The sequence below is a fragment of the Lactuca serriola genome, chromosome 3 (genome assembly GCF_051521515.1).
Source record: "Lactuca serriola cultivar US96UC23 chromosome 3, Lser_US96UC23_V15, whole genome shotgun sequence".
Lineage (NCBI taxonomy): Eukaryota > Viridiplantae > Streptophyta > Magnoliopsida > Asterales > Asteraceae > Lactuca > Lactuca serriola.
The window spans coordinates 94,262,303-94,283,433 of NC_136410.1; the positions used below are offsets into that span (position 1 = coordinate 94,262,303).

A 21,131-nucleotide genomic window follows, 5' to 3' on the forward strand; every position below is an offset into this window, starting at 1 on the left:
CCTCACGAGGCTAATTATCCTACCCACGACTTGGAGCTGGGGGCAGTTGTATTTGCCCTCAAGATTTGGAGGCATTACCTGTATGGGGTCCGCTGTACTATCTACACGGACCACAAGAGTTTACGATACCTTATGGATCAGCCGAGTTTGAATATGAGACAAAGGAGATGGTTGGACGTGCTGAAGGACTATGACTGTGAGATCCTGTATCATCCAGGGAAGGCCAACGTGGTGGCCGATGCCCTGAGCCGCAAGGTGTCGGCGGCCCCTATCAGGGATTTGTGTATGAGGATGACGGTAATCACTCCTTTGTTGGAGCGGATCAAGGAGGCTCAGATGGAGGGTCTCAAGGAGGAGAGGCAGAAGTGCGAGAGGATAGTGGGTCGAGTAGCTTCGTTCGACTACGACAGTCGGGGTTTGATGACGCTTCATGGTAGGGTGTGGGTACCGTACTGGGGTGGGGTACGGCAGGTATTGATGGACGAGGCTCATAAGTCTCGATTTTCTATCCATCCAGGGGCGACGAAGATGTATCGGGATCTTCGACCTGATTATTGGTGGCCCTGCATGAAGCGGGACGTCGCTTGGTACGTTGAGAGGTGCCTGACCTGCCGAAAGGTCAAGGCGGAGCACCAGAGACCTCACGGCAAGATGCAGCCGTTGGATATTCCCGTGTGGAAATGGGAGGACATCACCATGGATTTTATCACCAAACTTCCCAGGACCGCACGTGGAGTAGATTCGATATGGGTAGTGGTGGATCGGTTGACGAAGAGTGCCCATTTTATTCCGATCCAGGAGAGTATATCGGCGGAAAGGTTAGCCGATATCTATGTGCGAGAGATTGTGGCACGTCATGGAGTGCCGGTATCGGTAGTGTCGGACCGAGATGTTCGCTTCACGTCCAGATTCTGGAAGCGGTTTCACGACGAGATGGGTACTCGTCTCCATTTCAGCACCGCTTTTCATCCTCAGACTGACGGGCAGAGCGAGAGGACGATTCAGACTCTCGAGGACATGCTTAGGGCATGCGTTCTGGATTTTGGGGGTTGTTGGGATACGTATCTTCCCTTAGCGGAATTCTCGTATAACAACAGCTATCATGCGAGCATTGATCGACCTCCTTTTGAGATGTTATATGGCAGGAAGTGCAGGACCCCGATTTGTTGGGGCGAGGTCGGTCAGCGGGTTATGGGGAGCACTGAAGTGGTGCTCAAGACGACGGAACTGATCCAGCAGGTCCGTAGTAGACTGCAGACTGCGCAGAGTCGGCAGAAGAGCTACGCCGACAAGAGGCGTTCAGACTTGGAGTTCCAGGTAGGAGACATGGTTCTTCTGAAAGTCTCACCTTGGAAAGGTGTCATCAGGTTCCGGAAGAGGGGCAAATTGGGCCCCAGATTTATTGGTCCTTTCAGGGTTTTGGCCCGGGTGGGTCGGGTTGCTTACCGGTTAGATCTTCCTGAGGAGCTCAGTTTGATACACAACACCTTCCACGTGTCGCAGTTGAGGAAGTGTCTAGTGGACGAGACAGCGGTCGTTCCCTTGGAGGATATCCAGGTCGATAGCGGCTTGAATTATATCGAGAAGCCGATAGCAATTTTGGAACGGAAGACCAAGACCTTGAGGAACAAGGTAATTCAGCTGGTAAAGGTGCAGTGGCAGCATCGGAAGGGGTCTGAGTGGACATGGGAGGCTGAAGAAGAAATGAGAACGCACTACCCGGAGTTATTCGCAGATCCAGCCGTAGCAGACTTCGAGGACGAAGTCTGAAACAAGTGGGGGAGAATTGTAACGACCCGTTTCCGGTATGTTAATTAATTTGATTTGGGCTAAGTTTTCAAGAGGGACTCGGCGAGTTCTAGCCTGACTCGCCGAGTCGGGTCGCGCATCTTGTGCACACGGGAGCCGGCGACTCGGCGAGTCCATATCCTGGACTCGGCGAGTCCGTCCGTCTGGGTGAAACCCTAACTCCCCGGGTTTGCTCACTATTTAAACCCCATTATAGCCTCCATCTCGTCACTTTCCCCCTGAGAGCACTGTGAGAAACCCTAAACCTTCCTCTTGTGAGCTTATAAGTGATCTTGTTCCATTTTGTGAAGGGGTGAAGAAGGGGAAGAAGAAGGAAGCAAGGAAACGAGTTCTAGTGCCAAGATCCAAGATCAAGTGTGAACTTATTGAGGTATTTTCGGAGTTCTCTTCTGGTTTCATGCTTAAACTTCCATTAGAGCTCTTTTAAGGGCTATTTGATGCTTGTTCCAAGCTTTATGCTTGCTTGATTGTGTTATTGAGCCGAAATACCTTTGGATCTGAGTGTTGGGGTGTTGAAGAGTCCAGATCCACTGTCTTTTTGGAGTTACATTGCTTATTAGCCATGGATCTACCCTTATTGTGCATATTTTAGTCTTATTTCCCTCATTCATGTGGTTGTGCACGTAAAGTTGGAAACTTTACGTGGTAAAACAGCTTAATGGACCTAGATCTATCATTTGCATGTGTTGGATTCAAGAGAAATCGAGTAAAAATATGTTGCATGGCGGCGACTCGGCGAGTCGGAGGAACGACTCGACGAGTTAGGTCGCGAGTCCCGAGTTCTTCAGTTTCTTCAGTGTCGAGTGTACGAGGTGAGTTAGGGAGTGGACTCAGCGAGTTAAGAGTAGACTCAGTAATGGAGGGACTCGGCGAGTTTGTTCATACAACTCGGCGAGTCCAAGGCAATCTCCTTGAGGATTAAGAACAACTCGTCGAGTCTGTTCATCTGACTCGGCGAGTCGGATGAAGATCATCTGAGTTCTTGGATCCAGAGGGTACTCGTCGAGTCGATGCCACACTCGACGAGTAACAGCAGGTAAGAGTTGAACGGAGAGTCTGGGACTCGGCGAGTCGGGTATCCCGACTCGGCGAGTCAGCCCTGAGTAAGTCAACTTTGACCAAGGGTAAAAGAGTCATTTTACCCTGAGTGTAGTGCTAGTGATTGATTGAGTGTGTTTATGGATTTGTAGCCGAGGAGATTCAGGAGCAGCAGCCGTTAGCTTTCCGAGCCGCACTCTCATCCGCTAGTTTACGAGGTGAGTTTCCTTCCCGTAGGGGCGGGTCTAAGGCCACAATGCCGGCCCGTCCAGTTAATAGTAGTTTCCGGACTTCGGTCCGATGTAGTAGTTAGTATGTTTGATGCCTTCGTGGTTCAGACATGTTTTATGTGCTATGTGTATGTGTTTATGTTCCGGGCCACGGCCCGATGCAGTATGCAGTATAAATTGTTATGATATGCTATGCTATGTGCAGTCAGTCCCGGACCTCGGTCCGATGCAGGGGACACGGTCCCAGTTAGTTCCGGACTTCGGTCCGATGCAGTCAGTTCCGGACTTCGGTCCGATGCAGTTAGTTCCGGACTTCGGTCCGATGCAGTCAGATCCGGACTTCGGTCCGATGCAGTTAGTTCCGGACTTCGGTCCGATGCAGGGGACAAGGTCCCAGTCAGTTCCGGACTTCGGTCCGATGCAGTTTTCCGGGTCCCGACCCGATGCAGTGGGCAAGGCCCAATATGTGTTTATATGTTGTTGTATGGTATGTGGTAAGTTGGGGGAGCTCACTAAGCTTCGTGCTTACAGTTTCAGTTTTGGTTTCAGGTACTTCCGCAAGCAAAGGGGAGAGCTCTGGATGACGGCATCGCACACACCACCGTTTCAGCTTTAGTTTGGATTTGATTTAGTTGTTGTTTTGGATATAGCATGTTACATTTTCCGCACAGTACTTTATTATCTTTTGGGACATATCACGCATGGTTTATCTATATGATACTCTGATTATAGTTTTGATGGTATTAAAAACGAAATTTTTGGGTCGTATTTTTGGGTCGTTTCACACACACATGCAACTAATTAACAAGTCTACCTGCCAAACAAAATATCTCATGATAAACACATCCTATCCAAAGAGGATACATACTGCAATATAAATTATAGTGAGAAAACTCACATGAGCTAAACAACAAAAGCTCAACAACAATCTCAACAACAAAATAGCTAACACGAGCCACCTAATATCAAACCGAGACCAGTTCTTAGCCAAATACTCAATTTTACCCAAGTTGGACCAATTGTTAAACTGGTCAAAAAGTCAATGGTCAAAGTAAAAAAGTAAACATTCTGGTCAACAGGTACTCCACGCCCTTATTTAGGCACCCTGCGCCTACAAGAAGACAAAAAAGTCGAGCTCCTTGGCCAAAACAAAGCGCACACCATAAAACCCTAAAACCGTGTCGTGCCCTCGCTTAATCCAAATGGCAAAATGACTTAATCCATAAAGTAAATCCTTAAATTCCCATACTTGATCCTTAACAATGTCCTAATGGATAAAGTTTCCAACTTTATCCATTAAGACACTCCAATCAAGCAAGATTTAAACTTTAAGTCTCATAAAGTCCAAGAATGCATCTTTCTTGACTTAATATAATAAGTCAAAGTCTTCCACTTTTAGATCTGAATTAACATGATGTCTAAATGGATAAAGTTTCAAACTTTATCCATTATAAGGCCACAAACTTCCAAGATCTAAAATCCTAAGTTGAGAAATGACCAAAAAATCATATTTCTTTATGTATGGAGTCAGTGGCGGAACCATGAATTTTGATATGGGGGTACTTTGTCAACATATATTATATATGTAGTTATCTAATATCGGGCATTAAAAAACATGTTATAATCTCTTTAGGAAGGGGTATAATAACAAGAAAAATGTTTACAAACAATATTATATATATATATATATATATATATATATATATATATATATATATATATATAAGTTCAATACAGAACCATTATTATTCAAGGAACCAAGGAGCCAATCCAAACCGTCAGAATTTAAAGCGATCAACGGCAAAAGAAAGAGTTGTAAATTTTTATAATGGACGCACATGTACCGGATTATAACAAAACCCACTTTCTTTTTTTCATTTAAATTTTTTTTAGGTCAAGTTTTTTATCGAAAAAAAAAATCTGAATATACCGTTGTTCACGATTTTTCGTCCTCTTTCCATAGAGATCGATGATGATATATAAAAAACGAACTTTTTTTCGAAAAAACCCACTTAATTTTCTTATTTTTTTCAATATTTAAGCTTTTTTTTTTTATAAAAAAAACTAATTATACCAAAAATATAATTTTTTGTACTCTATTAATAAACATCAACACCGATTTAAAAAAAAAAACCTCGAATAATATAGATTCACACTGTGAATCTAAACTGTAAATATTTCATTTTTTAACATTCACAATATGAAAATTCTCGAACAGTTCAGATTCTGAGAAGGTTCACAAAAAAAAACCTCGATCAGTTCAGATTCACACTGTGAATCTGATTTATTATTATACACACTGTGAATCTAAACATGTTTACAATATGAATCTGAACAAGTTCACAATGTGAATCTAAACTGAAATATCTTCTTTTTTTTTTTTTTTTTTTTTTTTTTTTTTTAATATGAATATGAATCTATGTTTAAAAAGTACAAAAAATATGAATTTTGATATATTTATTAATTTTTTTCTATAAAAAATAGACCTTAACTTTTTTCATTAAAGAAAATGAAGTGAGTTTTTTTCGAAAAAAAAGTTCGCTTTTTATATATTATCATGAATCTCTATGGAAAGAGGACGAAAAATCGTGAACAACGGTATATTCTTTTTTTTTTTTTTTTTGATAAAAGAATGGCCTAAAAAAATTTTTAAACGAAAAAAAAGTGGTGGGTTTTTTAGTAAAGGGTGAATTTTTTGGTATAATCCGGTGTGTGTGCGTCCAATATAAAAATGTACATTTATTTTCTTGGCCGTTGATCATTATGATTTCCGATGTTCACGATTGGTTTCTTGGTTAATTATGATTCACTATTGAACCTCACCATATATATATATATATATATATATATATATATATATATATATATATATATATATATATATATATATATATATATATATATATATATATAACAATTTTTTGGGGGTACTGTAGTACCCCCAATGCCCCATCTAGCTCCGTCGCTGCATGGAGTAAAGAAAGCTTTTACATACACTCTACTCCACCAAATGACCAAATAACATCCTACACATCAACCAAAATCTCAAAAGTTCTTCCAACTCAATGCAATAAGCCACAAAGGGACCAAAACTTGCTAAAGTGGACCAAAAACCCAACAAACACTTAGATCTATAGATGAATTGCAATAAATCTTGGATCTATAAGGCTTACCAAGTCCTAGAAGGTTAATAAAGGTTGAATACTTCAAATGCATAGCTTCAAAGACCAATCTTTCTTGTTATTCTTCCTTCTAGAGCACAATACCACCAAAAAAAGAGCACCAAATGGTCATTAAGAGAGTACCAAAAGGGATTTAGGGGAGTTAATGAGCTCTGAACACTTCAATGGAGGCTAGGGTTTCATTAGAGGTGTTCTAGAGGAAGCGAAGGCTGAAAATGACGAAACCTTGGGATTAATGACCTTTAAATACCCCAAAACCCTAAAAAGTGTGCAACCCACTAGGCCGGGGTCACCACACGTTCATTAAAGGGCGCTCCGCGCTTCTCAGATAAGTTCATGATTTTTCAGTTTTCAGCTTCAACTTCAAACAATCATAACTTCTTCGTTTCCACCTCATTCTCAGTGATCTTTATATGCAAGAGAATGTACTGACAAACCCTGCAATTTTATCTAATTACTTTTGACTTAAAGCATACCAAACTAATTTCATTAATTTATGCAAGAAGTCTACATGTTACTTTTCCCATTCTACCATTTGGCTCCAAATCACAATTCAAGGGCTTAAATCACTTAACTAACATTATCAACATCCAAGAAGGTCTAAAATCTATTCCCTTGAAGCCCAAGACCTTTATTCGATCAAATTATGGTCCGCTATCCTAAGATCATAAGCATCACGAAACTGGATGTTACATTACTACTAAGTGCCATCATTAAATCTATTGTATTTTTTGGGACCAACAAACTCCCTATTTGACGATGACAAAATAATAAGTAATATTTTGATTTTTTTATTCACACAAGTAAGATATATTTCAACGTACATTAGCTGAATATATAATCTTGCATGGCTCGATTCAAAACATCTGTAGCAGTGTGAGCATTGTTAACTCTATCAACATCATCCACAATTACTTTCTTCACTTTGACAAGCCGATAATTTCTCAATTTTTATCTTGTTGTCCAACATAGTTAGGGGTGTTCGTTTGGATGGATCGGTTTAATCCGATCCGATCAAGTGAATCCAATTAATTTCGGTTTTCAAAACGTAGATCCAAATAGTCCAAACTAAATTCAAATCCGATCCGATCCAACCAAATTATAATTCGGTTGGATCGGTTTTTTACAATTCGGTTTTCAAGAATTAAGACATTTCAACAAATATATAACTTTAGTATTAACTTATTTTATAATATAAACTAAAAAATATTGTTTAATTAGTTGTGAATTAAAACTTATAAATAACTATCAAGAAAAATATATTATAATTTACTACTTTATAGACAATTTTTTTTTTATAAGAAGTACATATTAAAGTATTATAGTAGATGAAAAATTTTAATATACTAAAAGAATAATTTAGTAAATTTATAAATTATTAAAGATATATATTAAATAGAACAAAATAATTATAAATTGCAATCGGTTTTTTTGGACTATTTGGTTTTTATTTTACAAACCAAAACCAATCCGAAATCCAAAATAATAATTCGGTTTTGCTAAAAACCAATCCAAAAATCCGAATATCCAAACCAAATAGTCCGATCCAAATTGTCCAATTGGACAATTCGGTTTTATCCAAATAGTGAAGAGTCCTAAACATAGTAGCCATGATTTTATAACCATTTTATAGCCAGATAGTATCCTATAGCATCATGTGAGACTTTAGCTAATTCCCTAAAGAAAATAGATAAGGAGTATCCATAATTTTATAACCACTTTTTTTCTAATGTTATATATTGAGGATTTAGTTTCTACATCATTCCAAAAGAGAGCACACCTTTCTAAGATGAGAGCATTAATAACACTCGATCTCCTACTTTGACCAAATTCTTTAAACCACGCTCATACAACACTAACCAACCATACCACATATTTTTGAATGCAAATATAGACAAAACCAATAATCTTAAATAGGAAGACTTTTAATTCCCGAACTAGACCGAACTTTTCTTATATCAACGTTGACCAAACTTTGACCGGGCGAAGTTTTTTAGACCACTTATGGACCGGCCCTTATGGACCTCTACTTGATCTAGTAATTTTTGCTAGTCTACCCCTTGGAGCATATTGTAAGGGCTTTTCATATTAATTTTCATATTTAAAGTGAGGATTGTAACTTTGTCAAAAGTGGAAGGTTCGAATCGTACATATTAAAGATAATATTACGCTTTGCACCCCTGATTGATTATAACCAAAACTTGACGGAATTGATTTGTGATCGCCGACGAAACAAGGGAAGAGATAACTGAGATGCAAGGAGGAGAAAAAGAAGCTCAACGATACGTCTGGGACGGAGCTATCCCGCTGCAAGTTCATCTTCACGACTCCGAAGTCACTACTCTACCGCCGCCGCCGCCTGCTCTGGTACTCTCTACACACTATTAATCTATTTCTTAAGTAGTTGTTCGAAGTGATTTATATATTTGCATTTCATCTATTGTATGTGTATCAAATCGAATGAATTTTGTTCTAATTTAGCGGTGTAGTGTTGTCATCGAATTGGCTGTTTAAGATTTGTTCCTCCCTGAAAAAGGAAGCTACACTCTCGATTCTCGAATCGAAGTTCAAATCTGATTAAGAGAATATTTCCGAGTTCTGTACTATTCGGTGTGAAATTTGCAACACAATCTATAACAATATTGCTTTTGAGAATAAATATGTTTGGTTCTTAGGAACCTGAGTATAGATCTACTTTTAGAGTTACTTTGAGGGCCACATTTAAATCGATATTGAGTGCAATTTAGTATATGTTTAGGGCTTTGTATCACAGATATTGGATGATGATTTGATCAATCATGATGTTTTGATGTGATTTTGAGAGTAATGTAGATTCTCTTTCATCTTTTACACTCTATCTTCTTTTCTGTGAATTGGATTTTACAATTACAAGGGTGTTATTGACTTATTGTTACCATTTATTGAAGATCTAACAAGAACTTGTTATGTTTCTGTAAGTTCAGATCCTAGCTCCACGAATAGGGTATCTACCTTTGTTATCTTCACAACTCAAGCCATTCTTCAGTGGTGCTCTTCCTCCTGGAGTAGACACTATCTGGTTTGAGTACAAAGGATTACCCCTTAAATGGTATACTATTTGAGCATTTTCTCTTTGTGATATTGAGGTGTAAATATAATCATGTTTTTATCTTCTTCATATGAATCTTCTTTCTCCTCTTTCCCAAATCTCAACAACTTATACCATGATGAACTCTGCTACTATGCTTGAAAGCAAGTAGAAAAAGTAACCAGGTTATTGATCTGTATTGGTGTCACCTTATTAAACTTTTAATATTCAAATTAAACTTCCTATAATTCCAACATTTCATTTATTGATATGTATTGGTGTCATAAATTGATCATAAAATATTATATTGTATTTTTTTTTCAGGTATATACCAACAGGGGTTCTTTTTGATCTTCTTTGTGCTGAACCTGAAAGACCTTGGAATTTGACAGTATATATCTCAAATTTACATTTTTATAAATTAATATTTACAAAATTTGGTTAACTTTATATTTTTTATAAAATTCCAACATTTTCAGGTACATTTTAGAGGATACCCAGGAAACATCTTGATCCCCTGTGATGGGGAAGATAGTGTAAAATGGAGCTATATCAATTCATTAAAAGAGGTTCAAATATAATTTTTTTTTAAATGATAACAACATTAAATAATAAATAGCATAGATTTATCATTTATGATTTTATATATTTTTTATTTTTCAGGCTGCATATATAATTCATGGAAGCAGTAAAAATGTCATGAACATGTCACAACCTGATCAGGTTGAATTATGGCGCTCTGTTATGAATGGTATGCTATTAAATTTTTTAAAACTTTTAACTTTTTAAAAAAGTGAAACTTTCCGAATTTACCCCTGGCTTCTTTCCAGGTAAACTGGACACCTACAATCGCATTTCATCTAAACTTAAACTTGGAATAATTGAAGATGATTTTTCTGAAAAAGTAAATCCCTCTTTGAAAGCTCCACACACTGTTAATGAAACAGAAGCAACTACAACACTCAAAACAAGTAAGTTTTTTTTATATCATCATACTTTCATTTATTTTTATTACAAAAATCTAGAGTAAATTACACAAATGGTCCCTATCGTTTGGGGTAATTTGCATGTTTGGTCCCTAATTTATTTTTTTTAACTCGAAAGGTCCCTACAGTTTGTTTTTATTGCGCGTTTGGTCCCTGTCTTACCTAAAATGACGATTTTGCCCTTGATTTTTTAATAAATTACACTAATGGTCCCTATGGTTTGGGGTAATTTGCATGTTTGATCCCTAACTTATTTTTTGAACTCGGAAGGTCCCTATAGTTTGTTTTTATTGCGCACTTGGTCCCTGTCTTACCTAAAAAGACGATTTTGCCCTTGATTTTTATTTAAATAAATTAAAAAATCAAGGGCAAAATAGTCATTTTAGGTAGGACAGTGACCAAACGCGCAACAAAAACAAACAGTAGTGACCTTCCGAGTTAAAAAAAAATAAGTTAGGGACCAAACATGCAAATTACCCCAAATCATAGGAACCATTCGTGTAATTTACTCAAAAATCTACTTTCATTTTTTTTTTCTTTTCTTATATCAGGTAGAATCCCTGTTCGTTTGTATCTCTGTAATACAAATCAAGATTTTGAGAATTTAGAAACAGTTCCACCTTTTGAAACATGGGATCAAATCTCCTATATAAATCGACCTGTTGAGATTAACAAAGAAGGTATATATATACAGTATATACTAAAGTCTCAATTTTGACTTTTTGACTTTTTTACAAACTGACTGAAGAATGATATTTTATTATGTGAATGCAGGAAAGTATTTCACTTTATATGATGCAGTAAAATCAATTCTACCAGAATTTTTTCACCCTGCTGATGAAGAAGAAGGCAAAGATGGGGTGATAAAACTTGTTAGGATTCAAGGGATTGAGCCAAAAATGGAAATACCGTTTTCTTGGGTGGTTAACAATTTGATGAATCCTGATTACTTTCTTCATATTTGTGTTTACATTAATGCTGGTAGACCAATGGGTACGTGACACGTGGCGTTTTTTTTAAAGAAAAATGTTTTAGTGGTGTTTATAGGGGAATACAGAAAAGTGTACAGTATATGGTGGGAGTAATTCTTTTGGACTTTTTTTTAACCTGTTTGGTGAAAATGGTTGTATTGTTAGAATTTGGAATTTACTGATTTAGGAGGTGGGATTTGGTTTAATGGAATGAATTGACGCAAAATGAAATTTGGGTACACAAATTGAAATAGCTTTTGGATTAAGAGTTATAGAAGTTTTAAACCATATATATATTTTTTATTTCAAGCTTTGTTATAGGGTTAATGTTATAAAATGACAATTAATGGTATTCAATTTGTTTCTAAAGTCATTTATTTTTTTAAGTGGCTAATAAACTTTTTTGAGGTTTCTCATTGCATCATTGAAGTATATTTCAATGGAGTAATTATGTATTATTGATAGCAAATTGATGTTATGTGGACGTAAATGAACAAATTTTGTTATATTGAATTTTTCCGTGGATGACATGTTAGATCAATACCAGTTTATATGATTGAAATCCATTGAAATCCACCTTAGTGATCTAATAGACACCAAAATTATTTCTTGGTCTAATGAGTACTTTTAAGGTGTAAGTGCTTCACATAGAAGATTGAATACTAATTAGTATTTATTGGAATTTTATAACATTAATTATTTTTATTAAGAAAAAAACTAAAACCTCCTCGAAACTTTCAAATTAATAGCGGAAATAAAGACAAAACTTCATAAATGGTTCATATGGCTTTCCATAATCGGGGTTTAAGTCCCAAACTTTTTTTGTCCTCAAGGAAGGTCCATATAATTTAAAAACTTTTTATAGATGGTCATTTTGGCTCACTCTGTTGCTTTTTGTCTGTTTAGTCGGATAACGTGCAAATCAAGTGAGGGAAAATGTGTGTTTTAACTTATGAACTTCAATTAAATGTGAGAAATGATTATGCCTTAATGTAATTCATCATCTCTTCATGTCAACACCCTTCATCTCTCTCTTCCAAAAAACCCACATTTCATCTTCATCCTCCTATCTTTCAATTACCGACGGAATTTCAAGCTTCTTGGGTTTACTGATAAGGAATCGACAATAATCCCCACAATATGGACTTTGCATGAAAAAACTACAACAAAATGTGACTTGCACGTTGGATACGATATGGTTCTACAACCAGTGATGTTTTTTCTACTACAAGGTGTTCATCAAAAACTGACATGGTGTTTATCCTTTTTTTTGTGATTATAGAAGGATTTGACAACTATTTCATGATAGAGATATAACTATAATGGTATTTTCACCAAGCCATTAAATTGAGAAAACTCAAAAATTGCCTTATCGGGTTAAGATTGGTCCATGATGTCATTTTCATTGTTGGACTTCCACAACGGCAAATCACCATCTTTATGGAGTCTTCGAGGGCAACAATGTTCAAAGGGAAGAAGAAAGTAACTTAAAGATGTTGGATTAGTGTCTAAGTCCATAACTATTTTGGTATGTATTTGACTCGATTGTACATGGTCCTTTTTGGTTGCCTTCACACTGGTGACTAGACAGGATGATTGTTGAGGAGAGAGGCTAGTTTATTATTAAGAATAATAAATTAGGGTATAAATATGATTTGTTAATATATTATATGAATAATATTAATTTGGAATCATATTATTAATTAGTATTTAATCAGAAATTAATTTAGAATTAATTTTGGGATTAAAGGAACTGACTGAAAGTGTAGGGGCTATTTTGTAATTATTCAATAGTTGAGGCTTTGGGCCATTGGATCACCTTTATTAAGACTTGAACGAAAATCCTAGAAGGATCTAGGAGTTTTCGTCCAAGGGCTTAAGGAAAGGAGTCCATGGACTTGCTTAGGCCCTAAGCTAAGGGATTAGGGTTTACACCTTGAAACCCTAGTTAGCCTTAAGTATAAATAGCACCCTAAGGCACTAAGATTTCGTCCAAGCCTTGGGAAACCCTAAAAGGGACGAAATCTAGGGCAAGATACCATTCTCTCCCCTCTCCCATATTCATCCTTTCACCTAGTGTGTTTGTGAGCCATTAGAGGTACTACACTTGTGGTACTTGCTTTCAAGAGCTAAGGAAATTCAAGAAACTAGTTGTTATTACTATATAACAACAAAAGGTATGTATTCTATTCTTCTATGTGGAATTTGAAAATAGTACTAGCATGCCAGGTTTCTTTTTGTGCTCATAAAGTTGTATAACTAATAATGAAAACATAGATCCAACTCTAGGGTTGCATGCACACACATGATTGTTTGTATATAACCCATCAGTGGTATCAGAGCCATTGGGTTTTTTTTTTCAATTAGCTTTATTCAAATGTATGAACTTGACATATTAGGGTTTATGGCTAATAAACCCTGGAGGCTTGATTTTCGAAATTAGGGTTTTTAAACCCTAGATTTCGAAATTTTTGGTAAGATTTCCTAAACCTTTTTCTTTGGCCCCAAGATTTCGATTTTAGGGTTGTCTAACCCTAGAATTTCGAAATTGCCTCTTTCCCCATGATTAGATCCTAAATTTTAGGGATTTGGATATTGTCATATCTTGTAATTATCCTTTAAATGTTTAAATTTGGTAATTAAAGATTTTGAATATCCCATCCCATAATTTTGAATTCTAGGGGATTTAAGGGATTAGGTTAAATTAATTGTTTAATTTAAAAGATATCCTTAACAAAATAAAAGATAATTGTCAAATTAATTAGATAATCATTGCCTTATGTGATAAACTTGATTTATTTGAATTATTTGATAGATTATCTTGCAAGAAATTAAATTAGGTCATATTTAGATAATTACTAATTAATTGGTTAATTATTATTATTATTAATTTGATCTAGAATGTTCTTGCTTATGTTTTGAAAAGTTTCAAAACTTGCCCTCAAGTTTTGGAATTTAAATTGTTTGATTAAAAGGTTTAATTTTGAAAAAGTCTAAATTCTAAAATCCTAATTTTGAAAAAGTTCAAATTACATCCTTATGGTTTTATTAAATTAATTAAGTGTATCATTAAAAGAGAGTTAATAAATCCATAATGATATGGTTTATATTTAATTAAATTAAAAGTGTAATTTATAAAATTAAACCACCTAGTATTTTAAAAGTGTAAAATACACCCTTATACTATGTATAACATTAAAAGTCTAATATTATATATGTATAACTTAAATGCTAGTCTTACCGTTAGTAGGCCTCATTCACGAAGCCGATCTATAAGGGGAGTATAAGGTTATGGCCTATAAAATGGCCGTTTAATGGGTGTCCACTCTCACCCACCGCTTCCTTGATTGGTGGAGGGTCGTTAGCCGAACGGGTAGGATAGGGCAAACCCTTTCCATTAAAAGTATAATGAAGTATAAAGTAACTAAATTTTTTTACAAAATTCTCAATCTTAGTTACTTTAGGAAAAAGTGAATTGATGCAATTCCATGAAATTACACTTTGTGCCCTTGCGAAGACGTTAGTGGAGCGCGTGTGGTTAACCGACACACTAAATGGTTCTAAGTAAAGGTAGTAAAGGGTGACTCAATGTTTGTCATAGTTCGGTGGAGTGTGTGTGGTTAACCGGCACATCGAATAGGAGACTGTAACATTGGGGGCACCATGTAAGTTTGCATGGTTATTCACACCCTGTTTTGTGATCCTCGGCATCCCAGTCACAAATCGAGGGGCATGTCAAGATTTAAACATGCCATTGAAAAGTTCAATGAATCTCAAAAGATCTAGGAGTTTTCAATACATTTAAAACTTAAGTTTCCTTTTCGTGTCTCATGGTGGAAATTGGTAAATCGTCATTTACCTACCTTCAAATATTCTGCAACTAGATTACGACATCCCTCTTCTAGGTTGTAGAGTATTGTGTTGGATCCTAGCCTCGATGTTTCATTTGGGTGTCACATCGAGGATCCTAATCAACATAACTTGAATTTTCTCCCGTTTTGTAGATGTCTAGTTATGACAATCATGGTCTTCCCAAATTCCATGGAACAAGCTTTCCAAATGAAGATGATGATCCACGATTCGATCGGGGAACAAGAGATCATGCTTCACTTCCTTCACCTCCTCCAATTATTCTCCCTAACCTACAAGTTCGAAGGCTTGAAAAGTTCAAGCTCACTCAAGCCCTTTTGGCAAGTAAACATGGGAAACCTATGTGTGTACACGTCTTAGAGATGAAGTCACACATTGATAGGTTAAGGAAGTTGGGTGTCGAGATTTTAGGCGAGTTGGCTGTTGATTGGGTTCTTCAGTCACTTCCTGAATCATATAGTGAGTTCGTTAGAGAGTACTATATGATGCATGACGACGTGACCCTCATTGATCTCACTTATTTGCTTATAGCTGTTGAATCAACAATGATTTGGCGTGTTGGTCAAGTAAATTTTTTCTGGTGAGTCAAACTCCCAAACTACAATGGGCACTGGCAACATCGGAAGTTTAGAAAGAAATAAGTCTATGATTGTCTGATGTGCTGTGCCAAAGGAGTCCATTTGATTTTATTGCCAAGAGAAGGGGCATTGGAGACGAAGCTGCCCTAACTACCTGAGAAATCTAAGAGATGGGAGAGTCAAGATGCATGGCTCTACTTCAGGTAAAATCCATTAACTAACTCTTTTAAGTTCCTATTCTAGATTCTTAATACATGATGTAATAAGATTACATTTTGATGTTTTATAGGATCGAAGAAAAGAGAGGAAGCTTAAGGGAAGAAGTGAGCTGAATCTAATCGTGAAGAAATGGATTTCGATCGCATTTCTTGAAGGTTAGAATTTTGAGCTAGTACTTGGAGTTAGAATAGATTGCTATGAAATATGTATTAACATAGTTTTCAATTGAATTGCATTGTAAGGACAAATTTTTCCGCAATAAAATAAATTTTGATTTTATATTATTTATTTATCCTTGCAATGGCGTGTATGAAAAACATTGATGTTTGAATGTTTCAGTTATTAGCAATAATGAATTATGTTATTTGTGGAAATGTCAAGAATTTACCAAATAAGGAGAGTTTCTCATCGCCCAAGTTTTAATTGGATAGAGACTTGGAATCATGCAACTTGGTTGCATGATGAATGAGAAATTTTATATTTGGAAATTAGACTAATTCGTTGACAAAATGTCAAGTGAAGGACTAGGAAACAAAGTTGTGTGTTGATCAAGTCCACCACAAGAGTTACAAATATATTCGTCATGATTTACTAAAGGTTTAGTTAATATGATTATACTTATAAGATTAAGTGTAATTGTGAGTTGATTGAAAAAAGTTTCAATCAATAGCAGAACGGATAAGAAGAATCAAGTAGGCAGAAAGATAAAAGTTTCTCTATTCTAAGAAGAAGGGAGAGTATCTTTTATCATGTTTTATGATAGGTCTTAATGATTAAGAAACATATCTCAATTGATCCTCTAAATGAGTCTTAGTACAATTATATGTCTGAGAAGAGGAATCAAGAATTGAAGAAATGGTTAAATCAAGAAGTCAATCATACTTCGTTCCAAAAACAAGTCTTAGAGTTAAGATTGTGATATTGAGTGACAAGTCTTATGAAGGCTTATAACATTCATCAAATGTGGAAAGTTGTGATGTCTTGGATAAGACAAAGACCAACTAGGACCAATTTTGTGAAGTGTTTTGTCTTGATAAAAGCTACACTAACTCTTGAATATTTGTTTGTCAAGAAATGTTTATTGACAAGAGAATCTTATATGTCAAGGTGTCAGTGGGAGTATCAATGTCTTGAAAGGTTTCAAGAACAAATCAAGAATAAACCTTATCGATCATCACTAGCACACGACTTGAGGTTTACAACCTATCGTGTTGACATTATTTTGTTTCTGTGCCATTCCAATTGAGTTAATTATGCATGTGAGTTCTATGAGTTCTCATTTGAACGCATAAAAGGCAAGCACCTTGATCAATGAAAAGTACATTGATATGAAAGGGTGAGCTGCTTAACTACTTGGAAGACATGGTGGGCACTCGTGTTACCATAAGGCAAGAAATCAAGATTGAGAAAGTTCGGTCCATATAAGTTTGGATTTGTCGCAAACTTTGGTTTTGACAAATTCGCATGGATAGGAACACATACACCATTAAAATCTAAGTGTCATAAGATTCCCTCCTTCATGAAAATGACTGTGAGTAAATGCTTTCACTAAGAGAGATTTTAAGAAGATAGTGATTGTGAAAATTGTATTCTCGAATTCGATTATGGTTACGGTATCCCTTTCTATGATTCGAATTGTGAGATTTGGCAACTAGTCTGAATTGTTTAGACACACATATGAGCTATCTAAGGCAAAGGTGTATAAGTTTAAGAAGCTTAGATAAAGGATTATCAAATCATTAGGTATTAGAAATATGAACTTAAGAAATTCAATAGGCATTGTTTTCTGGAAGTTAAGCTGTTTTCTGAATACATGTCAAAGCTAGTGGGAGCATAAGTGTTATGCTTATATGATAATAATCATCATGATCTTGGGAGCATAAATGTTATGCTTGTATGATTATTATGGCAAGTATTGAAAGTTAGCAATATTAATTATAGAAAACAAGAGTTATACTTTGCAAAGTCGTAAGGTTTGAAAAGTTGTTTTGCTATAATTAAGGGAGAGAATATTATGCTTTATTTCAAATCTAAAGGCTTAGGTTGTGGAATGTTAACAAATTTAGTCAAGGATATATAGTGTGTTCTTAAATTTCGATTATGATTACGGTATCCCTCTTCATAGTTCGAATTGTAAGAACGAGACACATAAACTATTATGGCAGAAGATTGATAAAGTATCATATCTTTATGTAAGACATTATGCATCGTGTCCTATACGCTTCGTGTATAGGATTGATTGCCAGTGCTATTATATTTGACCATTCTAAAATTTTCCAAATGTCTAGCGCATTTAGAGGGAAAAAGGACAAGAATTGGTTTTGACTAAGATAATTAAACAACTATCAAAGGACGATCCAAAGCTCGTTGAGGATTGGTCGCTTGTGAGTAGTTGGAAGTATGATATTGGATGGATCATATCGACATTATTATAGATAAGATTCTATTAAGAATGAGTTGTCGTATGGCAAATATGGAAATGTTTCCATATTGGGAGTTGGATATTGAGAGTCTATGTCTAGATTAGAAAATTTTATGCAAAAGAATGTTCAAAGGAATGTACTTTGAGTGAGAGACATCATATCTATAGAATTGTTTCTGATAGAGATTGGCCAAGTCTTGATGATTTTGAGCTATAACTTTACGAAAGGATCATTGCATAAAATGTTAGAGTCTAGCATATTCTATAAGTGCCAAGAATTTGATATTCTTACACTTGTGATAAGGATTGAGAGTTGTGAAATGAATATGATTGGTGTTCATTTGATCTATTTCACAAAGTAAGGACCATAAGTAAACATTGTGTGCATGCTAAGAGCATGGGACAAGTGTAGTAATAATTCAAGTAATAAGTTAATTAACCAAAACAACAAATAATGAGTAATCGATATGGTGATAAATAAAAGGTGTTTTATTTATACTCAAAGGTTTGGGACCATATAGAATTAGTATTATTCTCGTGTTTCACTTTGCATGTTTTGACTTCCTGAATAATTAATTATTTCAGAATAATCAAATTATTCGAATCATCCACAGCCGTTCATATGTTGGAAGTAGGTATGAATGAAGACTGTCATGAATTGGTTTGTAGATTGCCTAAAGTGTATTAGACATAACAAAGGTTTGATGCAACGTTTGTGAGTGCTTATGAATATGATTTTGAGCATTGGATTAAACCCATGCTCACTTGAATCACCTCATGGATTTTATCACGAGTGATTGGTGAGACGATAATATCTTATGTTCTTGAAACCGAGATGTGTGAGTTGTATCTTGCGAGTCGGTTACACATTGATAATATGTAAACGCACCAGTAACTTGGTGTCATAAAGAATATTGTTGTTTGTGATTCGGTGAGTGAGTGCAAGCAAGCATTGAATCAAAGTTTATCCGTTCCTTTTGCCCAAAGTAGGATGAAAGCGATATTTGTGGGCCCCCCGATGATTTAGTGATGGCACCTAAGCGCTTGGCCAAGCCGGGACTAATTTGATGTGTTCAATTGTAGTCTGTTGTCAGTCGTCGTAAATCGGAAATTGGGAAACAACACATAGACTGAGAGAATGATTTCAATCCATGTCTCATGTCTATACGATATCAAGAAAGGAGGAATATATGATTCCTTATCTAAAGGACACGCTTCTGATAAGATCAGAGTTGACAGCGGCTTTTGAAAACTACGATTGCTAATCAGGATCTGAGGTTATACGCAGAATAGTTGTTAGACTTATCCAAGTGGGAGACTGTTGGATTAGTGTCTAAGTCCATAACTATTTTGGTATGTACTTGACCCGATTGTGCATGGTCCTTTTGGGTTGCCTTCACACTGGTGACTAGATAGGATGATTGTTGAGGAGAGTGGCTAGTTTATTATTAAGAATAATAAATTAGGGTATAAATATAATTTGTTAATATATTATATGAATAATATTAATTTGGAATCATATTATTAATTAGTATTTAATCAGAAATTAATTTAGAATTAATTTTGGGATTAAAGGAACTGACTGAAAGTGCAGGGGCTATTTTGTAATTATTCAATAGTTGAGGCTTTGGGCCATTGGATCACCTTTATTAAGGCTTGAACAAAAATCCTAGAAGGATCTAGGAGTTTTCGTCCAAGGGCTTAAGGAAAGGAGTCCATGGACTTGCTTAGGCCCTAAGCTAAGGGATTAGGGTTTACACCTTGAAACCCTAGTTAGCCTTAAGTATAAATAGCACCCTAAGGCACTAAAATTTCGTCCAAGCCTTGGGAAACCCAAAAAGGGACGAAATCTAGGGCAAGATACCATTCTCTCCCCTCTCCCATATTCATCCTTTCACCTAGTGTGTTTGTGAGCCATTAGAGGTACTACACTTGTGGTACTTGCTTTCAAGAGCTAAGGAAATTCAAGAAACTAGTTGTTATTACTATATAACAACAAAAGGTATGTATTCTATTCTTCTATGTGGAATTTGAAAATAGTACTAGCATGCCAGGTTTCTTTTTGTGCTCATAAAGTTGTATAACTAATAGTGAAAACATAGATCCAACTCTAGGGTTGCATGCACACACAGTATTGTTTGTATATAACCCATCAAAAGATGTATACATTATATGTTTATTAGGAGTGTCAAAAGTTAAAAGACACATTTGCCCTCACTTGGTGTGCATGTGATTTGATTTAACGGACCAAAAATGAGGGAGTGAGCCGAAGAACTATTGGTGAAAAGTTTTTAAATCACATGAATCCTTAAAAACAAAACAAAAAAAAAGTTAGGGATTGAAACCATAAGATGAAAAAAGAGAAATCTATTGAAAAGTCCTTATGTTTAGGTCTCGTAACCGATTTAGTCATTATTTTTTTTAATCAATTAAGTCCCAGAAACTTCAATTATATTCATTTTGACCCCTTTTTATGCAAATAAATCCAAAATATAATGATTTTTTTTAAAAATATATTATTTTAATTTTTTTAAATATTATCTTAGTATATTTTTTTGTCTAACAGACTGTATTATTTTATGTTAATCTTATGATATTTTCTTTGTCTAGACAGTGGATATCTGTTATGAAAATATTTATTTTTTCTTCTAAAAATAATCGTTTTTTTATTATATTTATGTTTGACGCATTGTATTATCATACATTAATCTTATTATATATATATATATATATATATATATATATATATATATATATAT

At 35.5% G+C, this 21,131-nt stretch overlaps 1 protein-coding gene across 1 annotated transcript; it reads left to right on the forward strand.

Moving 5' to 3' along the window:
• Window positions 1-8,451: 8,451 nt before the first annotated feature.
• APG5 (autophagy protein Apg5 family) lies at window positions 8,452-11,528 on the forward strand. The gene is made up of 8 exons (XM_079030873.1): window positions 8,452-8,626; window positions 9,223-9,347; window positions 9,651-9,717; window positions 9,806-9,895; window positions 9,990-10,077; window positions 10,157-10,297; window positions 10,864-10,992; window positions 11,087-11,528. The coding sequence occupies exons 1-8, from the start codon at window positions 8,513-8,515 to the stop codon at window positions 11,311-11,313; spliced, it is 981 nt and encodes a 326-aa protein (XP_078886999.1). The 5' UTR covers window positions 8,452-8,512; the 3' UTR covers window positions 11,314-11,528.
• The last annotated feature ends 9,603 nt before the right edge of the window (window positions 11,529-21,131 follow it).

What these genes read in the sequence shown, in the direction of transcription:
- APG5 (XM_079030873.1), top strand. Translation starts at nt 8,513, where the DNA reads ATGCAAGGAGGAGAAAAAGAAGCTCAACGATACGTCTGGGACGGAGCT. An exon ending in CGCCGCCGCCGCCTGCTCTG is followed by an intron (nt 8,627 to 9,222) that starts GTACTCTCTACA and finishes CTGTAAGTTCAG; the next exon opens with ATCCTAGCTCCACGAATAGG. An exon ending in ATGGCGCTCTGTTATGAATG is followed by an intron (nt 10,078 to 10,156) that starts GTATGCTATTAA and finishes GCTTCTTTCCAG; the next exon opens with GTAAACTGGACACCTACAAT.